Source organism: Talpa europaea (assembly GCF_964194135.1).
Source record: "Talpa europaea genome assembly, chromosome: 3".
Taxonomy (NCBI): Eukaryota; Metazoa; Chordata; class Mammalia; order Eulipotyphla; family Talpidae; genus Talpa; species Talpa europaea.
The window spans coordinates 49,691,018-49,715,813 of NC_140069.1; the positions used below are offsets into that span (position 1 = coordinate 49,691,018).

A 24,796-nucleotide genomic window follows, 5' to 3' on the forward strand; every position below is an offset into this window, starting at 1 on the left:
AATTAATTTATTTTAAATAATTTTGGAGTCAGGAGTCACAGGCTGGGCACTTATAAGGATATTTATATGTGTGTTTGGATTCTTTATTTAAATTTCTTATCCTAGTTGAAAATTTGTAAAAGTTGAAAATCTTAGTAAAGATGACAATTTCTGATTAGTCATCAGGTTTTTTCTATTTTTATTCTCAATTCAATATTCTCAATTGTTGCTGAATGGCTATTTCCAGTTCATTGCAAAAACAATTCAATATTATTTTATTTCCCATCCCTTGTTTATAACATTCATTTGTCATTTTTGTCATTTTGTAGACCTACCAAGAGCAGCTGTCAGGATCTTAAGCAACATGACATTCCTTTTTGTGAGTTTGTCATACACAGCTGAGAGTGCCATTGTAACTGCTTTCATTACCTTCATTCCCAAGTTCATCGAGTCACAGTTTGGTATTCCAGCTTCCAATGCCAGCATCTACACTGGTAAGGCACTGACATTAGAGATCCTTGAAAACATGATCATTTCTGACCACTAAACTGAAATGCAATGAGTGAAGAAGACAAAGTTCATTCTAACATCGAAGTATTAAATAAGTCCAATAACAGCGACCTACCCCCAGATTTTAGGAGGAGGAAGTCTTTGAATGCTTTCTTTTTGATGCATATTGTATTACCATGTGATATTTTTACCAACTGTATTTTGGAAAGGGAGAATGTTGTGCATATATGTTTTATGATTTTCAGTTAAAACGAATAAAATAGGCAATGACATTCAAATTTAAATCTGAATGTATCTTTTCACAGGTTTATATGAGTCTTAAAGAGTTGCATTTAAAAAAATTGATAATGTTAAATATAGATAAGTTCAATGGAGTCAGGATTTCTTTTATTTTTTTTTATTTAAAATGAGTATTTTTTTATGTGGAAGATATTTTTGTTTGAGGTGCCATTGGTTTACATTACTGTATATGATTCAAAGGAATAGGTTCACACCTCCCAAGATGTGAATCACCACACGATACTAACTCCAGAGCACCCATAACCCTTGTCATATATCACTGGGCCCCCTCCCCAACTTTGTTCCCATCCCCATTCACCTCCTCTAAGTGGCCTCAATTCTGCAGTCATGTCTAGACTTTGGTATAGTTCTCCCAGTTCCTCTGTTTGTTCCTCTGTATATCCCACATATGAATAAAGTTATCCAGTATTTGTCTTTCTCCCACTGGCTTATTTCACTGAGCATAATCCACTCCAATTCCATCCATGTTGTCACAAATGGCAGGAGTTCTTTTTTTTTTTTTAAAAGACTTTTTTTTTTTTAAGATTTATTTTTATTTATACAAGTACTGGGTACAGTCAGAAGCACAGGAGGGTGAGAGAATTCACCAGAGCCAGAGCAGGGAGCAGAGCAGGCAGGAGGACTGAAGTACACTGCTGAGGGGAGCAGCGGGCGGCAGGAGAGGTCTGCATGCCATGTGGGACCCTCCTCCAGGGGCCGGGGAGCAGCCGGGGATCGAACTGGCGCTGCAGAGGCTGCAGGCAGCTTCACAACCCAGTGCTCAACCGCTGCGCCACCGGGGAGGCCCAGGAGTTCATTTTTTTTTTATAGCTGAATAGTATGCCATAATTGTCTAAGTGCCATAGCTTCTCGATCCAGTCATTTGTCATTGGGCACTATGTTGTTTCCTTAACTTGGTTATTAGAATTAGTGCTTCAGTGGACAAAAAGAGTATATAATCTTTTGAGTTAGTAATTTTGTATTCTTGGGATAGATGTCAAGGAGTGGAATTACTGGATCATATGTTGGATCTACTTTTAATATTTTGAGAAATCTCCGTACTGTTTGCAATCCTAGAGGGTCTCATTCCCACCAACATTTGTTTCTGGGTTTTTTTTTTTTTTTATATGTGATTTTGATTTCCATTTCCCTGAGAAGTGATGATGATTATTTTTTTGTGTTCCTGTAGGCCGTATGTATGTCTTTTTTGAGAAATGTCTATTTAGCAACTCTACCCATTTCTTTGATTGGGTTCTTTGTTTTCTTTTTATTGAGTTGTATGAGTTCTTTGTAGATCAAGACATTAGTTCTTTGTGGGATGTATGATTTGTGAATGTTTTTTTTTTTCTATTCAGTAATGTATCTTTTTGTTTTATTGATAATTTCTTTCACTTCACAGAAGCTTTTTAGTTTGATGTAGTCCCATTTGTTTAACTTTATTTGTATTTTCCTTGCTGTTGTAGTTGGGGCCCCAAAGTCATCCCTGAAACTAATGTTGTAGAATGTTTTGCCTATAATTTCTTCTATGTATTTAATGGATCCTGGTCTTATATTCCAAGTCTTTAATCCACTTTGCATTGATTTTAGTGCATAATACATATAGTATAGTATAGCATAGCATAGCATAGCATGGTATAATATAGTATAGAGTGGTCTAGTGTCATTTTTCTGTATGTGGCCATCCAGTTCTCCCAACACTATTTGTTGAAGAGACTTTCCTTCTCCATTTTATACTTTTGACTCTTTTTCTAGTTCCTTAAGATGTAAGGTTAGATAATTTATTTGAGCATATTTTTGTTTCTTGGTGTGGGCCTGTATTGCTATGTAATGCCCTCTTAGAACTGCTTGTACTGCATCACAGAGGTTCTCTAGGTTGTACCTTCATTTTCATTCATCTCCAGGTATTTTTCAACTTCTGCTTTGATTTCCTCATTAATCTAATAGTCATAAAATCAAATTTTTCCTTTTACAAGTATGAACAGATTTTAATGAAATCACTGAAGATGCTTAAGTTAGAAAGGAAATCTAAGACTTCTTTTTTTAGAAGATACTTTATATTTGTCAAACTGTTTTTAGGATACTTTAATATATGAACCCAGAGTATATAGCATGCAAATCTATTTTTCGTAGAAAATTGAGTGGCCAAATCTAGAAAACTTAAATAAGGGACCAGGAAAATGAATATAAGAAAGTGAAAATCAAAATCAACAAAAAACTATGAACCAGAGACAATTTTAGGGGGGCAGGGGCGGGAGGGGAGGGATTGGGGTCAGAATGGGGGGGCTGCAATTGTATGGGGAATATAACAATAAAATTTATAAAAAAAAAAAAAGAAAATTGAGTGGCCAGATATACATTATACATTATACAAATAACATTATGTATATTTCTTTACTGGTTTCAAAGATGGTCAAATGACTATTTACTTGAGGTCTACGTTATTAATGAAGTATATTTAAACAGTTAAATGAGAATTACAAGGACTTCACTGATGACTTTGGCTCCCATTTTCAAATCTAGATAGTTTGAATTGTTTGAAAATTAACAAACACCACTATATTGTGGTAGAAAGAAAAGTTGATTTAATGTTTGGTACTTTGTTCTCTATTTCACTTTGTACATAAAAAGGCAAACATAATTGGGTTGTGGATCCATAATGGCAAATATTTTTATTAGGAGTATACTACTGTGATTCATTATACTTTGGACATAAATGTAGGTTTCCCCTATTTGGTTTTCAAAAATATATGTGTTCCTATATTAAGGTAAAATTTATTTATTATTTTAAAAATATTTATTTATGCATACAAGAACTGGGATATAGGCCAGCGGTGTGAGGGGTGAGAGGATTCACCAGAGACAGCGTGGGGAACAAAAGAGGCAGATTTACAGAAACACACTGCTGAGGGCAGGATCAGGTGAGTCAGGAGAGGTCTGTTGTGCCCTGTGTGTATCTCCCTGGCCAGGGATTGAACTTGTGCTCCAGTGGCTGCAGATGCTTCATAGGATGCGTCTTAATGCATTGTGCCATCAGGGAGGCCCTAAGGTAAAATTTATATATTATCATTTGGTTATCAGAAAATCTGAACACCCCATTTCTAGTTTAATTCTTACACTAAACTTTTTTTTATTTTTTAAAGATTTATTTATTTATTTACACAAGCACTGGGTACAATCAGAAGCGGGGCGGGGTGGGGGGAGAGGGGGATGAGAGAATTCACCAGAACCAGAGCGGGGAGCAGAACAGGCAGAAGGACCGAAGTACACTGCAGAGGGGAGCAGTGGGCGCGGCAGGAGAGGTCTGTCGCACCATGTGGGACCCTCGCCTGGCAGCCGGGGATAGAACTGACACTGCAGAGGCTGCGGGCAGCTTTGCAGCCCAGCGCTCAACCGCTGCGCCACCAGGGGAGGCCCATTACACTAAACTTTTGTTGAACAACAATTCTTTGACAGAGGAACCAAGAATTATCTTGTAGCTGTATCTGAAGCTACATAGTGGTTAAATGTGGAGTATTTGCAAGCATTTCCCAAGCTAAGTTTCAACACTAAAAGGTGTTCCTGGAAAGGAGAGCAGGGCTTTTCATAACCCTTCAAATGCCAATGTGATTCATGAAACCTCTAGAAGAAAGTTCAGACTACATTCTTTCTGAAATTTATTTGGCCATGAAATTTGAGTTTTTTAGAGGATAGTTTTCAGAATAATGATCCTCAGGACACATATTGGGAAACACTGCTAGACCATCCTGTGTGTCCCTGTCCCAGCCAGACTGGGGAGCAGAGCTGCCTGGATCATTCCTTTCCCCTCCCCATGCTCTATTTTGGCCCCTGGGGTTAGTGGGTTCAGTATTGAGCTAGGTAGGAATTGGTACACAGTGAATGCATATTGGCCAAAGTCATTTCTATTTCTGGTAGAGGTAGGGCCTAGAGAGATAGCTCCTTGTGGAAACATGCAATATTTAGCTGCAGAGCTCCCTATGGTGTGTCAAAGCAATAGTCTCTGAATGTGGCTCGCTTGGTGAGGATGTTGGAGGATTGACTAAAACCAACTGATGGAATTTGCTCATCATATGCTCCAATATCAGGAGTATTAAAGAAGCAATATCACAAAGTGCCAGTTCCATTCTAGTTTAATTATCGGCATTTAAAAAAATCATTGCTAATACAATTTATATAATATTTATAGTTTCCTGTATTCAGACAAAACTCTTTATTTTCAGCCCACATGCTTTTCCCTTCCTTTCCAGATAAACAACCAATTATAATAGTCAAGAGATAGTAAGATTGATTAAGAGTAGAGGATGGTCTGACATATTACAATAAAAGCAAATAAGGGTGATAATCTATTTAAAACTCACCTTGCTTTTTTTAATTTTTCTCAATCGAATCCTTACTCTCTGAGCAGAGATTTTTAAAGACTTCTTTAATTTAAGGACTTTTGTTCTGTAAACTCTTTCTATGTCTATAAATGACATGGGGGAAAATAAGAATTTTAAAAGGTTCCCATCTGTGGTAGGGAGAATAGAAGGTGATACTAGAATAACTTATTGTGCCCAGCAACAAGGAGATGTCTCAAATCTAATAGGGACATTCCAGAAGGACATAGACAACAGTTTAAAGGAGATCCCACTAAAAGAAATAGAAACAAACTGAACATCAAAAGGAATAATGATGATAATGGAATATAATACATTTGGATTTTAAAAAAAAGGAAAATGTGTACATCACAATGAGATAGATAGAGGTGGGTGAGAGGGGAGGGAAAGGAATGAGCTCTTTTACAGGAAAATGCAAACAATAATGTTGAACCACTGAAGTAATAATTGATTTGGACAAGGTCATTAAACCATCGGTTTAAATGTTGGGGATCATGATATCAATTTGAACAATAAAAGTTGAAAAATACCTTTATAATAGAGATATAGGATGGTCTTAATTTTACCCAAATAGCAGGGCCTCATGTGCATGCAATTGTGATTATGTGAGAGACACACAGACGTCACCAGCTGGCTATTCTTGTCTGTATGTTTTCCTCTCGACCTGAGATATAGGACAACTGACCGGAACATCTCAAATAATTCAATGAGATGAAAAATGATGTGAGTGAAGGCGACTGCTGCTTGATCAAGACAGAGACCAAGGAGCAATAATGTGAATATGTGAATCTTTATTGCATATTGTGTATATAAACAAAAATATAAGCAAGAAAGCAAAATACAGTCAGAGTGGGCGTCCATTAAGACTATTGGAGAAATTTGTATGGGTTGTGAATTGGTGATGTTATTGAATTAATGCTGACTTTCTCAGGTGTTATAGGGTGCTGATGCTATGCCAGAGACATTGCTCAGTCCTGAAATATGCTTACTGAAGTATTTATAGGTGAAATGTTGTGACATCCATTGCCTATTTTCAAATAATTTAGCAATATGGAAGTACATGATATGATGTTAACAGATGGGGAATTTAGTGAGAAACATGAGGATTTATTTATTTATTTATTTATTTACTTACTTACTTATTTTTTAACATGAGGATTTATTGCACCCATTTTTTAAACTAATTTTTTTAGTCTGATATTTTCAAAATAAAAGCAAACAAGCAAGAGACAAAAAATAAAATAGTTTTAATTTATTATTTGACAAAGTTTTTGCACTAAAGGTCTTTTTTCATTTAAAAATTATTTGCATGGGGCCTCCCCGGTGGTGCAGCGGTTGAATGCTGGGCTGCGAAACTACCCGCAGCCTCTGCAGTGCTGGTTCGATCCCCGGCTGCCAAGAAGGGTCCTACATGGCTCGCAGACCTCTCCTGCTGTGCCCGCTGCTCCCCTCAGCAGTGCAATGTGTCAGTCTGCCTGTTCTGCTCCCCACTCTGGCTCTAGTGAATTCTCTCACCCTCCTGCACTTCTGACTGTACCCAAGACTTGTATAAATAAATAAATAAATCTTTAAAAAAATTATTTGGATGAATACCTTGACCCTCCATCACAATTATTTGGGCTATGTTACATGATAGAGTTGAAACTCCACACACACTCCAGAGGGGAACATTTCTTTGCTCATGTGCTCACCCAGATCATAGTTGGACACTGGCTCTGTGCACAGCACTGAGCTTTGGGTGTGGATGGGAAATACAAAGAGTCAAACCAGGACCATTAAGTTCCTTTATGATCCAAGGGGAGACAGAAAGCTTATGATGTAAGTGTAGATAAAGATGTTATTATATAGATTAACAGAAGTTTTATGTTACAGGTTTTGGTTGATGGAGTAGTGTGGTTGAATTGTGTTATTGTGTTTCATGGATAAATGACTTTTAACCAGGCTTTTTAAGGACAAGTAAATTTGACCATTTGGAGGAAAGGCATTTATTCCATATGGTGGATAGCTTAAGAAAGGCAAAGAGCAGGGAAGGGTAAGGATTTTTCTAGTGAGGAAAAAAGGCAATTTGCTTCCCAAGACAGAATTAGGTTCTCTAAAGGTGGGGGTGGTGGTGAGATGAGCTGTGAACTTTCTGACATAAATACTGTCAGCACCATTGGGTTCATATCATTATGTTAGGAACACCTAAGGGGAGGTGGTGACACCAGTGTCTCATGAGGATGTCATCAAAACCCTTTAATTGACCCATGTCATCCCTTTGGTTTATGTATCTACACAGCAGTGGGTCAGTGTTCACATTATACTCTTCCTGTCCATGGTCTTCCTGCTAATCCACTTGGGGTTATATTTTTTGATTGAAACTAAATATTATGAAGTTGATATTTTGGAAAAACCTGAAATGATAATAATTCTTAAGGAGGAGTTAAATGGAGTGGCCTTGATTCTTGCCACTTCGGGTTACTAGATGCATGACTTTGGGCAAGTCACTTCCAAAACTTGAGCTACACCTGAAGCTCGTCTATAAATTGAGGATAATATTTCTCTGCTTCCCTATGTGTACATGGTGTGCTAAGAATCAAGTGAAACTGTGATTTGTTCTGCAGCTTACCTAATTTCAATAGGCACAGCAATATAAATGGAAAAATATAACTTAATTATATATCATAGGAAAAAGTTATTTATGATGGTGGTAGCAACTTATATTTGAAGAAATGCAACTTGATGATCTGAGACTGAGACTGCTGTAATAATAATGAAGATGGTAATGAAACAATTGCTGACATTATTGAGTATTTATTAAGTACAGAGCACTATCTAGGCATTATTATATGGATGACATCATTTGATCCATGTAACTGATGTCTATGCAGTAGATTTTATTGATTATGCCCATTTTTCTAGATGAGGAAACAAAGTTCTAAAGAGGTTTAAATAACTTGCTTGAAGACATGAAAGTAATGAGAGTCAAGATGCTAGAGTTGTGCTCTTTGGAATGTACAAATATCCATATGTGATTTTAATTGAATATGATAACATGTAAATGTTATCATTTCCTTCCTTCCTTCCTTCCTTCCTTCCTTCCTTCCTTCCTTCCTTCCTTCCTTCCTTCCTTCCTTCCTTCCTTCCTTCCTTCCTTCCTTCCTTCTTTCTTTTCTTTCTTTTCTTCCTTCCTTCCTCTAGCTTTATCTTCTGATTAAGATTCTAGTCTCACCAGTTCCATAGTAGCCTTTGCCACCGAGCCATGGTGAACAACACTCATTTTCAGAGTCTCATGGGTTTTCTGCATTGCCTTTGCTTCCTGAAACCCTGCCCTTTGGTGCACAGTTATAAAAAGCTACACATTGGTTTGTCTTTATAAGGGAAATAGACTTGGACAATCCTAATTTGCTTTCCAATGGAGAATAATCAAGATAATTATGTCTGTGGTAAAAGGTTTAGGTTGGGGTGTAATTTAAAATAAATACTGCAAATTTATTGTTGTCTAGTGCACCAAATACTGACCATCTATGTTCAGCCATTGACTTGGAGTTTTGTTGAAGAGCTTCAAGGCACTGCCACTGAATTCCAATTGCGGCCTTTGGAAATCACTGTATTTTTAGATGTAAGAGAGTCATGAATGTGTTTTGATTGGTTTCATTCTTCTGAGGGCATTAACAACTTTTCTATTCCAGTTCTTTAATTTTATAAGAATAATTTTTAAAATTTACTTTGTGGTAATTTTATAAAAATGAACATAGATTTTTTTTTTTTAGCATTGAAATTAAACTTTTAAATGCAGATAGTACTTTGGCATTACTGACCATTTCCAAGTCGGGCGATGGCATTTGTAAGACCTGCACCAATACCACACTCAAACATCATGTGCCCTGGGACAGAAGAGGAAGGTCCTTGCAAACCAACTTCCTGCAGTGGCCACTTATCATCTGGTTTCTATAATTTTAAACAATTTTGAGATGAATAGAGGGTATTAGGAGCTAAGTGTGACCATTACAGTCTCTTTGTCTTTGGGGCAGAGAGGTATTTATCACACTGACTAACAATTGTTTTTCTTCAATGCTGATTGCAACTTTTGTAGGGGGTTAGAGTAGACAATAAGTCAGGATACTCAGATTCTCTTTATTTATTCATTAACCAATTAACTTAAGACTTGCTTGAGTGCCTACCATGTGGCAGGTTCTTAGCCAAGGCTCTAATGGTGACAGTTAAACAGTGTTCAAAGGCTTAAGAAAACTCCTAAGACCCAAAATGACAAGCTAACATGCAGATCCTCTTCGACAACAGCATACAAATAAAAAATGTACTTTGCAGTCCTAGGTTTCTCTGAAAGGTGTGGCAGGACCTGCTTTCTCTCTTACATCAGGCTCCACTTACAAATACATGGAACACTTGGAACCAGATCCAAACCAGAGTCTTGGCTGGAGTTTTTAGTTTGTTTAAAATACTTTTTATATTCTACAATCTTTTAATATTTTTCAGTGTTTTGCTGGTCACATAGATTCCTGCTCATAACCAGCCTCAATAGCAGAGCTCTCCAGGGATCTTTGCAAGACCAGATGCAAATCATCATGCTTACTTTTATCAATAAATAATGCTGACAATCTGGTAGAAACCACCCCCAAAGTCCTCAGATCCATGGTTACGGAGCAACAATATTAATCAATGTGTTTCGTGCCTTGACTAGATGTCTGTTCTCCAAATCAAGCCTCTTGTGGGGCCAGTTTCCCAAATTTCCATTATTTCCTTTATGATTCTTTGCCTTTACCAGTTTTCAGAGTATTTGAACATGTATGTCTAGCAAGTTTATCTAGTGACCAGTTAATTCAAAAATATTAGGTTGAGGGCCTCCCTGGTGGTGCAAGGAGTTAAGACACAACCTATGAAGCTATTCACAGCCTTCATGAGTTCAATCCCCGGGCAGGGAGATACCCACATGGCGCAGCAGACCTCTCCTGCTCCCCTCAGCAGTGTATTTCAGTTGATCTGCCTGTTCTGTTCCCCCACTCTGTCTCTGGTGAATCCTTTCACCCAACCCCTCTGCACCTCTGGCCTGTACCCCAGTTCTTGTATGCATAAATAAATAAATCTTTAAAAAATTATGTTGAATTCATGATTTTTTTATGTTTGATGTGCATTAATCTCTTGCAGTCATTATTCTTTTTTGATTCTCCAGTCCTCTAATCTTTGGCCATTGGAGCATCTTCAAATTAACACCTATATCCTTTGGCAGTATCTTAGTAGTCTTATGGTTTCTGGTGACTCCCTCATCTTATGCTTCCTGCCCAAACCTGGGATTAGTCATATTTCTCCGAGGAAGTCTAATTTCTTTTAGAGGAAAATGATATTGGAAATCATTGTCAGGACCCTAGGGGTGCTTGTTGTTTTCATGTGGCAATGTTTTTAGGTCTTCCGAATCCCACCTCCAAACTTTATATTCTCTTTGACACTTTCTCTTTCCCCATCCCTCTTAACCTTAGACATTTATTAATGTCTATTGGATTTTAATAAATATTTTACTTTGGTCAATTGTCTGCTGTGTAAATGCCCAATATTTGTCTTTGTCATTCATTCTAACTTGCTTGCCTATACATCATTCTCTTAAACTTCTTCCATTTTGCTGTAAGTGGCAATAGTTCATCTCTCTTTATGACTGAAATGTATTCCATTGTGTGGTTATACCACATCTTCTTGAGCCAAGCTTCTGCTGATGGGCACTTACGTTGCTTCCATACTCCAGCTATTGTAAACAATGTTGCATTAAACATTGCAGAATATATATTATTTTAGGTGAAGTTTTCTTTCTTTTGTTTTTTTGGCTAGATTTCCAGAAGTGGGATTGTTGAGTCACAAGGTATTTCTATTTTAGTTTTTTTTTTGAAGTAACTCCCAATTGCTTTCCAAAATGACAGAAACAATTTACATTTCCACCAACAGTGTTAACAGCTAGGCCTTAATAAAAAGAGAAAGATTATGAGGTTATACGGATATTTCTGCTTCAAATATAAGATTATAGGTAATATCTTAGCTTCAATTGATATTAATTATATTGTATCACTTTGCTCTAATGCTAAAACTTGTTTTTCCTGATTTTAATATAATTATTTTATCCAAATGTGTGTGTAATAATTTCAAACCAACTGTATTGTTGATAAGTATGAAATATGAAATATAGTTTTAGATTTCCATGTGGTTCTTTTTGTCCATAGACTGACTCTTATGAATATACAAAATACTGTGTCTTAAATTCATTTGAAGTAATTCTTCTCTGTTTGATTATGCCAACAACTTGAGATGCTGTGGAGTTTATTTGCTTAAATTTGCTTTTGGTTTTTAGGGATTCCTTTATTTTTATCTCTAAGTTAAATTTTTTTTTTTAACTTGTGGAGGACATTCCGAGAGGCTACTTCTCTCTTGGGTAAATTCATTTCTCTCCCTCCCTCTATAGGTCATATTTTTCTTACTTAAATTTTTTTTAATATGTAAGTTAATATGTATATTATGTATGTAATTTATATACTATATACATAAGTTTTTTTTTTTTTAGATTTATTTATTTATTTATTTATACAAGCACTGGGTACAGTCAGAAGCGCGGGACGGTGAGAGAATTCACCAGAGCCAGAGCTGGGAGCAGAGCAGGCAGAAGGACCGAAGTACACTGCTGAGGGGAGCAGCGGGCGGCAGGAGAGGTCTGCGCGCCATGTGGGACCCTCCTCAGGCAGCCAGGGAACAGCCGGGGATCGAACTGGCGCTGCAGAGGCTGTGGGCAGCTTCGCAACCCAGCGCTCAAATGCTGCACCACCAGGGAGGCCCTATACATAAGTATTTTATATCAGTATTTCTCCTGTTTCTTATCCCAGACTTGATGTGCTGTACACTCTGTTTTACCCTACATCAGGGTCAGAACATTCCTCATCTGCTCTACAGCCATACAGTAAACTGTGGTATGGAAGTTATCAGAGTCTGTTCAGCCCTCTATTGAAGGACATTTGGTTTGTTTTTATTCTTCTGCCATAATGACACATACAACAATCTGTATAAATAATTTCATACTAAATAATTTACTTGTCTAATATACTTTTTTTTAACTATTTAGTTTAATTAATCAACTTTCAGATTGTCTTTATTTTGGCAAAACACTGATTCCAGAGAAGGCAGGGAGACTGAGAGCTCATGAGTATGTTTGTCATATAATATTCAACCCTCACCCCACCCTCCAAGTTTTAGTATTTATCATCAGATTGTTACCAGAATCTAATGAAAGAGCTTTTTGAAAGCACTTTGAAAAATCTGTATCTATATATTTTTTAAATTTGGGAATCCAAGTGAAATTGGAGTCTTCAGTATGATCCTGTACCATGATGGTAAACGTAGGTGACCTTGGTTAGGCTTCCACTCTCAGCGAGGCACAATGACAGTGATGGACTTCCTAAGCATCCTTTGCAGCTCTCACAGCAATATTAAAGGGGAAGTCCTACTCTCCATGGTAGAGTTCATAAAATGGGGGCACATGGAAACATTTTCACAAGTTGTTCACCCAGCAATCCATAATACAGGTCCATATTTTATAGATTGGTCTTGTCCTCTGGGGTTAGGAAGGCCTTTCATTTTAGAGTATTGTGCTAACTCTCTCTCCTCCAACTTTTTACTTTTGGGTAAGACATATAGTAGCATCATTAAGAGGATCAGTTTGGATGGGAGAGAGTACTTGCTTGCTTTTTCTTTCCATCCATCCATCCATCCATCCATCCATCCATCCATCCATCCATCCACAGATATTTGTAAAACATCTGTTACAGGTATGACTCTGCCAGGTACTAGAAAAACAAAGATGATAACAGAGGGAGCCTACCTTTAGGACCTCATAGTCTAGTGACCATAATGGGCTCCCTACTTCTCTGGACAAGTACTTTAACTCTATGAGGGTTAAAGGATATGACAACTAAATGAAGAAATATAGTGGGCTTTTCACATGTTCCAGTAAGTAGCTATTAGTAATAATGACAGAATTTTCTGAGGTACTCTCAGAAAAAAAAAAAAAAAACTTAGGCAAAAGAGTGAAATTAAGGTTTAAGACTTGTGGAAACATGTATAGGAAAGATTATTTGGAGGAAATGAATTCTAAAAATAAGGAGAGAGAAAAAGTGTGGCCAACAGGTGGTGGGAAAATGAAAGAGAAGGCAAAAAACTTAATGCTAAAGTGAAGGATACAGGGAGACCTAATGAAGATGATATCTGAGTAACATACATGACACTGATTTCAACTGATTCAGTGTTGAGCTAAGTGTTGAATCTTTATATATCTGATATATTTATTGTCCATTTATTTATTTTTTATTTTTTAAAAGATTTATTTATTTATTTATCCAAGTACTGGGTACAGTCAGAAGCGCAGGAGGGTGAGAGAATTCACCAGACCCAGGGCGGGGAACAGAACAGGCAGACTGACGAAATACACTGCTGAGGGGAGCAGCGGGCGGCAGGAGAGGTCTGTTGCGCCATGTGGGACCCTTGCTGGTGGCTGGGGATCGAACCGGCGCTGCAGAGGCTGCAGGCAGCTTCACAGCCCAGCTCTCAACCACTGCGCCACCAGGGGAGGCCCTATTGTCCATTTATTTTTCAACCTCAAATAAATCTATTTTTTACAACTCTTGTGGGATTGGGGAAGAAGTTTTAATTTCATGTATTCGTGCAAAGAAATGTGAGTTGACTATGTCTCTCAATCAGATACAGTGTTTTTGTTTCATTCACCTTTATCATCACTAGCATAATTCTTATATCTGTGACTTTTCTTTCTATGCATCCACTTATGAGGGGTTTTCTAGATTCAGAGGACATACAGTGTTCTCCAGATTTCTACATCTGCAATCATTTTCCAAGATGACCGTTGATGTTCAGAACAGCTCAGAGTTTCCCAGAGACACTTAGTCATCACAAATAGTATATTGTGTTCACAGATTAGGATTCACTTAAGTATAAAAGTTGAGTTGAGAAAGATTAGGAAACTTTTCAAAAGGATTGAAAACCTAGGGAAAAGAACAAAGTGCCAGAAGCAGATAAAGAATATTTCTGCTACTAAGTGCACTGAGTCCTTGGTTAAATCAGCCTCCAAGAGAATAAATAAATACATTTGATGAATAAATTCAATACATTTGATGAATGAAAGTGTTGATCTCTCTGACCCTTGGTCATATCTCTAGAATGAGATACTGAATTTGATGAACTTTTACCAAAGATAACTAACAAACATCTCATCACCCCCACCCTCCGAACCCATAAAATCCCCTGATTTTTGTGAACTACTTTTTCTAGGTACTCAAGTTGATGAATGTCTTACATTTTATTTTGGATATATGTAATACCATTTCTGGTTCAGTTTACATTACATGGTGCATATGAGATTGAATTGCTACACATGTTGCCTTTTTGGAGGGACTGTAACAGACTAAGATAGCTCGATGGTTAAATTACTCCTTTTGAGAATTCAGGAATTTTTTTTAATGGATATGGTCTTGTTTAGGCAGATACATAGCCTACTAAAGGGAAGTGATCTCTATCTGCTTTGTAGTAGGCTGGCATGCTTCTGGAGAAAGGTTGTGGATTTTGAGTCAGAAAGCCTAGATTCAAGATTTGCCTCTGCCTCTTACTTATCAGCTATATAATCTTGAAGCAAGTACTAAATTCTCTGGCCTCAGTTTTACTAGCTGTGAAATGATATCATCTTATCCATTTTTTTATCTTATCCATTTTATAGGGCTGTTGAAGATTTGGGTGTTTAAAAATTACTTATTAAATGTAAAGAACAACATAAATGTTGATTATTAATGAAAATGATCCTGCTTTTCCTCTCTATTTAACAAATATTACATCCTTCATAATTGGACAGGAGAATCAGGATTATTATTGAAAGATACAACAAGGAAGGGAGGAAAATAAGGGGTAGAGTATAATATTACCTCAGTTTTAGAGATCTATAAATAAAGGTATAGGCATTAATTGAAGGTAGTGGCGTACTGGAGCGAGACACAAACTGTCTGGCTCCCAGCTCCTGCCACTGCCTCTCATTTCCTCCAAGATGCTTTCTGATAACTCACAAAAATCCCATACAGAGCTAATGAATAGCTTGTCCTTTAACTATGGCCAGGTTATGGTTATTGCCACACGGGCAGGAAATACCTTACACTTTTCAGCTAAATAATGAAACATGCTCAGATATTAAAATTAGAAGTTGAAATAATTTGTATCCTGAGCTTTCTCAGGATGGACACAGAAACTTTGCTTTGTCGCCAGGCTCTGCTTCCCATTGTGGCATCTTTCCATTGACCAGAGGGTGGAACATGGGGTCATATGGATTTGCTACTATTGGACTGATTACAGTCTAATAGTTAATTTTTTCAAGTCATTATGCAGAAGTGTTTCCTATATTTCTATTTGCAATAAAGATGAACATAATTGTGTTGGTTTTTTTACTAACGTGGATATTTATGAAACATGTAGGCACAGACTTATCTGACCTATGCAAGGGCCATTTTGTGTATGCTTATTTTATGTGGAGTAGTTCAGTATCATTTTATGATTTTTTTCCTTGAACTTATTTGAAATTTTTATCATATAATTGCAATCGGAAATGCAGTTGAGCTTGGTGGAATAGTTCATTACTGAAGTAGTCCTGGATGCTATGTAAATGTCCATATCCTTTGGTAAGATTTTTCAATAGAATGTCTGTATTCAGGTCGTTACAAGTTTTTTTTTTTTTATTTCAGCCTTGCTCTTATAAGTTCATGTAATCAATACGTTGCATTTGTAGTTATAAGATATAGCTATGTAAAGGGAGATAGAACTGTGGATAGGTAGATCTAGCAGCAAATTCTCAATTTGTACTACAAAGATTTATTTATTTGAAGTCATTGGCATTAAGTTTGCTGAACAAAGCTTTCTGCGCCCTAATTACAGTTTGTGGAGCAAATGTTTAAAATATTTAAGAAAACAACTTTACAATTTGCCTCGTATACTAAAAAAGTATCAGGTGCAATTTCAGTGCTGACAACTGATAACAGATAAGTCTTATTTGTCTTTAGATCAGATTTCCAGGAATTGCTGAACAAAATACCTGCATAAATTTTGTGTTAATATAAAATATCTTCCTGTAAAGAGTGTTGCTTTGTGGTGTGTGCTCCCAGCCTGTCTTAGGATCACAGCTCTACTATATTTATTCCCGCCATTAATTGATTCCCTGCCACCTAACTATTCAGAAGGGAATTGTGATGCATACAAACATGAGCAAGGGATTTTAAAGGAAGAAATAAAATAGAAGAAATAGTGTGGAATGGTTTCATATTATGAATTTTTATGTGTGGAGGAATTTTTTTTTTTAAGATTTATTTATGTATGCATACAAAAGCTGGGGTACAGGCCAGAAGTGCGGGGGGTGAGACAATTCACCAGAGTCAGAGTGGAGAACAGAATAGGCAGACTGACTGAAATACACTGGTAAGGGGAGTAGCGGGCGAGACAGGAGAGGTCTGCCTTGCCATGTGGGTTGCTGCCTGGCTGGCCGGGGATCGAACTCATGCTGCAGAGGCTGCGGATTGCTTCATAGTGCAGTGCTTAACTCCTTGCACCACCAGAGAGGTATTGTGGAGGAATTTTTAGAGCAACCAGTCATTAATAGAGAATATGTATGCATACCATACACTTGTGAACAAATTTCAGCATTTTTGTCGAAAGTTTTTTTTTTTTTTTTAAGACAGTGTTACTAAGTGAAAAAAAGTTGGAGTAGAGACGAGGTTTCAACTTTAGAAGTAACAATGGATTAAGAATTCAGGTAGCAGATTTCTTGTCTCAGACCTACAAGAATTATGGCTTGGAAATCATACTTATTTGTGATCCTGAGACTTTGTTAGCTTGGTAATATTGAGCTAGTTGGTGATATTGGGCTGTTTCTTAGTTTCCTTATCCATAAAATGATGATAAGTTGTAACCTATTTTGTGGGTGTAAGTTCTTTAAAATGTGAGGTGCTCTATAAATTTACCATGTTTATTATATTGTTATTTCATTTTCTCAGTCTATTTATTTATCTGTGTAAGCAGAAAATACCTGTTCTCAGAGCTGTTGTATCAATTGATTAAATAATTTGTTTGTGTTCTTTGTAAAAACTATAAAGATTTTTATTTCCCTTGTATTATTTTGGGTTATTGCTGCTAATTTTGGATAAAGTTGAAATCAGCTTGATATAACACATTTAACCTTTTATCACAGCATTTATTCTTGGTGTGTATCCCATGATTCAAGATAATAATATGTAAGATTCTTTGAAAGGAATTACTTTAAAATATAACTGTGAGGAGTTATCTGCTTCTCTAAGTTAAAAATTAATCCAAAGTACTTCCCTTTCTGAAATAAATAGAACTTGGATGAATTAACCCACTTTTAAGGGGAAAACAAGTGACTTAAATAGTTTGGAAAAAAATCACACAAGAAAACAAATCTTTGTAATTTAAACATGTGTTTATGAAAGTGTCAGCCTCAATAAATCCACTAAAAGCATTGGATTTAGTATCCGAACATTTTATGCATGTGCCTTGCTTTAACATTAACAAATTATTGATGTAAGTTGTCACTCATTCTCACAATCTTTTTTTTTTTTTTTTTTGTCATTTGTAAAGTGAATGAGTTGAAGAGATAACTCTGAGCCCCTGGTTAATCTAAGATTACATTTTTTCTGAGAATATCAGAGACTTAAAGTAACAGAGGCTTAAGCAAAATGGATATATTTTTTTTCTCCCTCATCAAAAACTCTGGACATAGGACAGGGCTGGTATAGTGACTGCGATCACCCAGACTATTTTCTTTCTTTCTTTTTTTTTTTTTAAGATTTATTTATTTATTTACACAAGCACTGGGTACAGTCAGAAGAGTGGGACGGTGAGAGAATTCACCAGAGCCAGAGCGGGGAACAGAACAGGCAGACTGATGAAACACACTGCTGAGGGGAGCAGTGGGCGCTGCAGGAGAGGTCTGCGCGCCATTTGGGACCCTCCCTGGCAGCCAGGGATCGAACTGGCGCTGCAGAGGCTGTGGGCAGCTTTGCAGCCCAGCGCTCAACCGCTGCGCCACCAGAGGAGGCCCCATGCAGACTATTTTCAATTTCTGTTCTTTATGAACTCGTCTCATGGAAGGAGAGGTTTGGTTATTATCTGTGCACTTCAAGCAACAGAGTGGTAGAAATTGGGAAGAAAAACATGGATGGAAGTGCTGCTTCTGCATCACATTGGTCAGAACTTATCACATGACCACAGCTGGTTGCAAGCTGGGAAATGTAGTCTGTACCAAGTGGTTATAACTGTTACTGTTATAAATTGTTACTCTAGGAGTTAGAATCCAATTGGGCAAAATTCAACCTGCTGCCTGTTTTTGTAAATAAAATTTTGTTAGAAAACAGAATTGCCCACTTGTTTATACAAGTCCAAGACTACTTTAGCAGAGGTGAATAGTTCTAACAGGCACTGTCTGAACCACAAGATGAAAAAAATTTACCATCTGATCCGTTGTAGAAAGAACTTGCTGATTCCATGACTAGAAGACTAAAAGGTAGTCATCAGGGGATAAATGGCAATCTTTGCCACAGCTCCCTGCCAAATTCTAGCTATATTCAATATACAAAGTAAATAAGTAAACCCAAGCAATCTGATATGATATAGGAATAGTTTTGAACATATTAATAAATACTAAACCACAAAGTTCTTTCTTGTTCTAACAGTTTGAAACTTAGGTTGTGCCCATTAAATTGTCTTTTTTTTGTTATGTTCATTTACACGTGTAATAATCGTTGCTTTCAGTTCCAGCCCAGTTGTTTAAGATGTCGGCTACTGCTTTCCAATTTTGAGTAAAAAACTACCTTACTTGTCATGCACCCTACATATCCTTCATTTTGGTGAAAATAAGAACGTGGAAAGATACAGTGAATAGAGAAGGATTTCTGTTCTTGTCACTTCTATTCATCATTGCATTGGAAATTCTAGCCAGGGCAATTAGACAAAGAAGCCTAATTGCCTTTTGAGACTTCAGGTTCAAAAGAGAGATGTGAAGCTATCTTTATTTATGAATTATGTGATCTTGCATAGAGAAGATCCTCAGAGATCCACTAAAAGATTATTAAAACTAGTAAATGAGTTCAGTAAGATTGAAAGATATAAGATTAATTCACCAAAATACATTATATTTGTATACACTAGCAATGTACAATTTAAAAATAAAATTATTCAATTATATTTACTCTAGCATAAAAGAATGAAATACTAATAAATTTAACAAAGAAGTAAAAGCTTATGTTCTGAAAACCACAAGACTGTACAAAAATAAAAGAATGCCTAAATAAATGGAAAGATATCTCATGTTTATAGATTGGAAGACAATGCTACTGAATTGCCTATATTTCCCAAACTGTTTCACAGATTCAGCACAATTCCCATTAAGACTCCACATGGCTTTTTTTTTTTTTTTTTTTTTTTTTTTTGGCAGAATCGACAAGCTGATCTTAAAATTTATTTGGAAATGCAAGGGGCCCAGAATAGCCAACCAGTCTTGACAAAGAATAAAGTTGGAGGATTTAGACTTCCTGATTTCAAAACTCAGTGAAAAGCAATAGTAATCAAAACAATATGAGATAGGCTTAAGATAGACATAAAAATAACAGAATAGAATTGAGAGTTCAGAAATAAATCCCTACATCTATCGTCAACTGGTTGTCTACAAGGATGCCAAAACCATTCAATTTCTTTAGCAAATGGTGCTGGGTAACTAGATGGCCATATGCAAAGTATGAAGTTGGGCCACTTCTTCACACCATTTAACTCAAAGTATATCAAATATCTTAATGTAAGAAATAAAATATAATACTCTTAGCAATAAACATTGGCATAAATCCTTGTGATATTGGATTAGACAATGTGATCAAAGAAAAAAGTAAACTGGACTTCATTAAAATTGAAAACTTTTGTACCTCAAACAATATTATCCAGTAAAACAATCCAGAGGAGGGCAGAAAATATTGGCAAGACATGTATCTGACAAGGGAATTTTATCTAGAAGATACAAAAAATTCTTATACTTCAATAGTAAAAATGTAAATAAATCAATTAAATGGACAAAAGGCAGAAATAAACCTGCACGGGGCCTCCCTGGTGGGGCAGGGAGTTGAGCGCAGTGCTGTGAGGCTGTCCGCAGTCTTTGTGGTGCAGGTTCCATCCCCGGCCCACTGGGGAGCAACCCATATGGCAGTGACCCACATGGTGCAGCAGATCTCTCCTGTCTTGCCAGCTGCTCCCTTCAGCAGTGTAATTTCGGTACATCTGCCTGTTCTGCTCCCTGCTCTCTCTGGTGAATCTTCTCATCCCCCGTGACTCTGGCTTGTACCCCATTTAAAAAAAAAGAAGTAAACCTGCACATATATGGAGAGTTAATCTGAGACAAAGGAGCCAAGAGTATACAATGGAGAAAGGAAAGTCATCAACAAATTGTGTTTGGAAAATTGAATAGCCAACTGCGAAAGAGTGGAACTAGACCACTCTATCATACCATATACCAAAGTTAAGTTAAAATGGATTAAAGACTTGGACGTAAAACTTAAAACCATAAAATATATTGAAGAAAACAGAGGCAAAGTACTCTAAGACATTGGTTCTTGGGGCCTCTCTACCAGTAAGGGAAGCATAAGCAGAGATAAACAAATGGTACTACATCACACTGAAAAACTTCTGCACAGTGAAAGAAACTGTCAGTAAAACCAAAACAAATAAACAAACAAAAATCCTACTGAATGAGAGAAAATATTTGTACATCTTATATCCCACAAGGGTCTAATATCCAAAATCTACAAAGAACTCAAACAGATCAACAAAAAGAAAACAACAAAGGTTTTGCACTTGGCACTGGTCCATATTTCTAGGCCCCGTGTCTATGAACAAAAACTAAGTACAGTAACTGAGTACCAAAGTCTTCAGAGGCTTAATGGATAATTGCAATGGATTATTATTTTGCTAGACATAGGACTTTGAAGAGTTGATACTGCAATGAATGAACCTTGAAACATCACATATGTATTAGTTTATATAAAATGCCCAGAATAGGCAAATGTATGTAGGCTAAAAGGAATTTAGGGCCTGCAAAGGACTAGGACCCTAGTTGGGAGGAATTGGGTGTGATAGTTAATAGGTACAGTTTTCTTTTTGGTTTAATGAAAGTGTTCTAAAAATGATTGTATTGATGGCTGCATGTGTCTGTGAGTGTAGTAAAAATAAACATTGTCCACTTCAAGGACATTTGTATGGTATGTGAATGATAGCCCAGTGAATCTGTCAATGAAAAAATAAAGAAACACAGCATCTTCAAATTAGTGAGTTGACTATGTTTATTAAATGACTTTTTTGGTCCTCTTATTAACTTGGCAGCATTCATATGCCTTAAAGAGAAAAATTCCCACCTGGCCCTCGTTGGACAAGGTTATTCCTACAGATATAGTTTAGGTGTGTGGAAGTTTGTCTCAAAGATTTTTTTAGATCGAATTTTAAAAATCTGCCTATTTCTCCCAGGGGAAGGAAAGCTTTGTCAGGTTTTTGCGGCTTGGCTATTAGTGGGTATAATGACCATCAACCGCTGGGATGGGAAAGCTCAGAGAGCTGCTGGATTTGGACAACAATAGAAAGAGAAGTTGGAAAATGCTGATGAAATAGATCTTGCCCAAAGGGCCTCCAACGAAGGTTTTGCACTTGACACTGGCCCACATCTCTAGGCCTTGTCTCTATGATCGGAAACTAAGTACAGTAACTAAATACCAAGGTCTTCTGTAGAGGCTTAATTTGATAACTGAAAAAGTTAATAAGATCCATTATTTTCTTATGAAATTTCCTCTATAATAGGCCTTTTCTCCCCTCTTTTGCAGCAATTTATTCAGAGCTTTTGCTGTTTTACCTTAAGCTTCCCAGAGCCAGTAAAAAACGGAAGTAAACACTGACTTTTGCATTTCATCATTTCAAGTTGTTTTTGCCCTCTGTGGTTTTATTGCCTAGATGCAGAAAACTCTTTTAGGTTTCTAAGCCATAAAAGATGAAATATTAATTTGATTTGATTTTTAAATCCCTTTTATGACACAACTTGGCATTTGCTTTTATGTATTACTTTAGCCAGAGCTAAAACCTGAAATGAAAAGTGTGGTTGTTTTCTCTGCTGAATGTACTTTTTTATTACCTTTCTTTCAGTGCACCCAAGACCTTGAATCTCTGAGATTGGGGTTCTCATATTTCTCTCCTACTGCACAGTGTTTCTCTGTGTTGGCAGAGTTGAAGAATGGGTATTCTCCATGAATAACTATTTGCTCTTATATGAGTTAAATATGAACTTTATGTTGATATATCCATAATGAATTCCTGAAGGTTCAGGTTTTAAGAAGTGTGTAATTCCTTTGAAAATCTTTATTAAAATTTTTAGAAAGGCTATGCCAGAAATTTCAGTGCATTCCCTATTGGTTAGCTGCAAATTGTCCCATCTGAGTCATGGTGTGGCTGTTGCTGCGTACTGGGCAGAGGAAGCTGTGGCCGGTAAGGTCTGCTTCTGACACTGTGTCCTTCAGCTGAAGCTGTAGAGGGACAACACTTGAGACAGGCTGTGGGCAGCAACCCTGTGTGTGAGGCTAGCTACCCTGCCAGCTATCTGTCTTAAGGAAATCCCTTAAAGAACTCCCTTATAAATTCTTCCACTCAGCTTGTATGTGTCTCTTTAGGTACCGGTAACTTTGACGAGGCAAATGATATTCAGTTCAACACACATGGGCTGTCTCTCCTAAGCCAGTCACACAGGACATTGTTCTGCACTTTGCTATTCTTGCTTTATTGTTGACTTGAAGTTAAGGTGTGAAATAACATGGGTTTAAGAAATAGTCTAGGGTCTCCCCAGTGGCGCAGTGGGTTGAGTGCAGCGCTGTGAAGCTGTCCCGGCTGGCCAGGGAGATTCCCTTATGGCACAGCAGACCTCTCTTGTCTCACAGACTGCTCCCCGCAGCAGTGCTTTTGGCCCATCTGCCTGTTCTGTTCCCCGCTCTGTCTCTGGTGAATCCTCTCACCCTCCTGTGCCTCTGGCATATACCCCAGCTATTGTATAAATAAAAAAAAAATCTTAAAAAAAATAATCTATTCTCTGTCTTAAACAGCCACTAAATTATTAAAAAAATTGGTAAGGTTAAATAAATTTGCATGATATAATTAGTTCATTGTGAATGGATTTCTGAGATTTTTCACAAGTATGATATCGAGATATATAAAAGAGAAAATATATTTTTGTGATTTAGGTATAGTTTGTGAAAATGTAGTTACTGTGTCTATTCTCATACCATTTAAAATTTGTTAACCCCAAGGTTTGGATTTTAAAAATATTCTCTTTTCTGTTTGGCCCCACTGATAGTAATTGGGTTTTTTTTGTTTTTGTTTTTTTTATTGGCGACAAGAAAATGTTTGCAAGGGAAAGTGGAGACTTAAAAGGGTAAAATAATTTATTCTCAGTGATAGGAAAGCATTTGTTTTGTATTTTGATACTATAATTTTTGATTATAGTCTTCAAAAAAGTTAAATAAATGTGAGTGTGTTTATCTGGTCCACCCTCATTAGGCATTTCCTCATTTATGAGGCAGAAAGAATACCACATTCCTTCTAATCTTCCCACTAGATATAAGATGCACCCTGATTTTGAGTTCCTATGAAGGAAAAATTATCCTAATTAGACTATGACACAAAACTAAGATATCGCTGATTGTGGGACACATTCTGATTTCAGAGCAACTCAAAATCCACACAATTTTGAAATATGAGAGATCATATGTAATTATCCCCGTGTTTGGCACAGAGCCAATATCAGTGTGTGTGTGTATGTGTGTGTGAATGTGTGTGTGTAAAGAGAGGTAAGGAAGGAGGGACGGAGGAAAAGAAGAAGAAGAAAAGAGGGGGAAAGAAATATATAGAGAAAAATACAAGAAAAGTATGAAGATGATAAAGATACTGTCCCTACTCACAGTATAGAAACCTTGCTGTTTAATTGGGAAGACATAGAAGTGAACACAAAAGGTGGTGGAGGGTTTCACGTCAGGGGTTTGTACTGGGTGCCATGAAAGCAATTGTTCTTAATAATAGCCACAGCAGCACAGTTGAAGTTCCCTGAATTGACAACATTCTTTTTTTTTTAAAGATTTATTTATTTATGCATACAAGAGCTAGGGCACAGGCCAGAGATGTGGTGGGGTGAGAGGATTCACTAGAGACAGAGTAGGGAACAGAACAGGCAGACTGACTGAAACACACTGCTGAGGGGAGCAGCAGGTGAGACAGGAGACGTCTGCTGCACCATGTGGGTTAGCTCCCTGGCCAGCCGGGGGTCGAAATCGTGCTGCAGGGGTTGAGGATTGCTTCATAGTGTGGTGCTTAACCCCTTTCGCCACCAGGGAGGCCCCTGAAAACATGCTTAATTACAAGTAGATTGCTTAAGTTTGTCTTCAAAATTCAATGTTCTTCTTGTGTTCCAAATCATGCATTACACTTAGGTATGTTTCGCGATGTAGATAATGTCTATCTTGATAAAGGTTAAAGAGGAAATACTTTACCAGTATTTCTAATAT

The 24,796-nt window shown here is 37.0% G+C and overlaps 1 protein-coding gene across 3 annotated transcripts in view; it reads left to right on the forward strand.

Annotated features, from left to right (window-relative positions):
- The window catches only part of SLCO5A1 (solute carrier organic anion transporter family member 5A1), a gene marked incomplete at both ends in the record, with an annotated part of 134,313 nt that overhangs the window by 76,279 nt on the left and 33,238 nt on the right, over positions 1 to 24,796 (forward strand). For 2 of the 3 annotated variants that reach the window (XM_084229372.1, XM_084229374.1), the window contains one exon: positions 309 to 473. The exons of the other annotated variant lie outside the window; for it this stretch is intronic. In XM_084229372.1, coding sequence (XP_084085498.1) covers positions 309 to 473 — 165 coding nt within the window. The remainder of the gene's footprint in view (positions 1 to 308; positions 474 to 24,796) is intronic. 3 annotated transcript variants of the gene reach the window in all.